The 1,320-nt window shown below is 37.5% G+C and overlaps 1 protein-coding gene across 1 annotated transcript in view; it reads left to right on the top strand.

The window, feature by feature from the left end:
- The window catches only part of tesmin (testis expressed metallothionein like protein), a gene marked incomplete in the record, with an annotated part of 28,248 nt that overhangs the window by 22,848 nt on the left and 4,080 nt on the right, over positions 1 to 1,320 (top strand). The window contains 1 exon segment of the mRNA XM_014010272.1: positions 798 to 935. Coding sequence (XP_013865726.1) covers positions 798 to 935 — 138 coding nt within the window.

Genomic DNA, 1,320 nt, shown 5'->3' with positions numbered 1-1,320 from the left:
GGGAAAATACTGAATTAACTTTAGGACTTCAGCTGGAAGCTCGTGTCTGTTCTGTGTGGGACTACCTTCATGTAAAAGAAAAGTTGAATGTGTGTAAAATTCACACACTGACTGAGAGGATCCATGTTATCAGAGGGTTTTCCAGTGGATATTTGTGCTGGATGTGCCCACCGTGCAGCTCTGAGCAGAACATAGCGGTGACTGCTGTGTGAGTTAACTGTTTATCAGGTAATAAGAGCTGCAGAGACATGGTGTGCAGGGCTGTCAGGTTCGATGGTGTCTAATTGGTGTTTCAGCCACAGAGACATGTTTCTTACCATCACAGAATGGGATTTGTTTGCTCTGTTACTAGAAAACACTTCTCTCTGTATCTGCTGCTGACGTTTAGTTAGTTGTAAATGTAAAACAGACACTTTACAAAAAACATAAAAACCTAATTTACCTCCTTTAAAAGGAACCCTGCATTAGTCAGTTGCTCATTGTTGATCCTTATTTTTGATACACATACACAAAGAAAATAACTCCATGAAATAATTTACAAACCAACACATCTTTCTGTGTGTGTCTGCCATTTTAGCAGCTGGAAGAAAAACAGCTTTGTTTAGTTATATCTTTTTGAATACAAAAGTATAACAAAATATTTATAACACCTCTCATAAACGTTTAATGAAAGTATCAGAAAGATGATTAACTTTAAGAAACAACAGGACTGATGATCACTGCCACATATTATGAGTTCTAACATTTACTTTTATTCTCTTTTTCTTGAATCAAAACTGTATTTGGATTTTTTTTAGTCATGTTTAGATCGCAACCCCAAGGCCTTCACACCAAAGATTGCTGCTGGGAGGTCAGGCACGGCCAAAGGACGCCACAACAAAGGCTGTAACTGTAAACGCTCAGGATGCCTGAAGAACTACTGCGAGTGCTATGAGGTTCACTCACACACACTTACCCTGAGCTTTACCTTTTTATACAGATCAGCATCCTGCTGAGGAAGCTGTTGATGCCAGCGATTTATTGCAGTTTTTTTGCGATATGCATATTGTGCAGGCTGTTATCTTGATGATGATAAGTTTTCTATTAATTGTGCAGCCCTACTACACAGTGTTGTCTCACTTAGCTGTAACTGTTGGAAGATTAGTTTGTGAAAGAAAAGTTTGAAAATAGTGATGAAACGTGAATTTTCAGCTGAAGTTTCATTGAAATTAGGGCTGTAACTAACGATTATTTTAATAATCGATTAATCTGTCGATTATTTTTCCGATTAATCGACTAATCGGCCAAATCATTGAAACACTTCATTACATAATTATGAGT

The sequence above is a fragment of the Austrofundulus limnaeus genome, unplaced genomic scaffold, assembly GCF_001266775.1.
Source record: "Austrofundulus limnaeus strain Quisiro unplaced genomic scaffold, Austrofundulus_limnaeus-1.0 Scaffold67, whole genome shotgun sequence".
NCBI lineage: Eukaryota > Metazoa > Chordata > Actinopteri > Cyprinodontiformes > Rivulidae > Austrofundulus > Austrofundulus limnaeus.
This window is presented reverse-complemented; position numbering and strand designations above follow the sequence as displayed.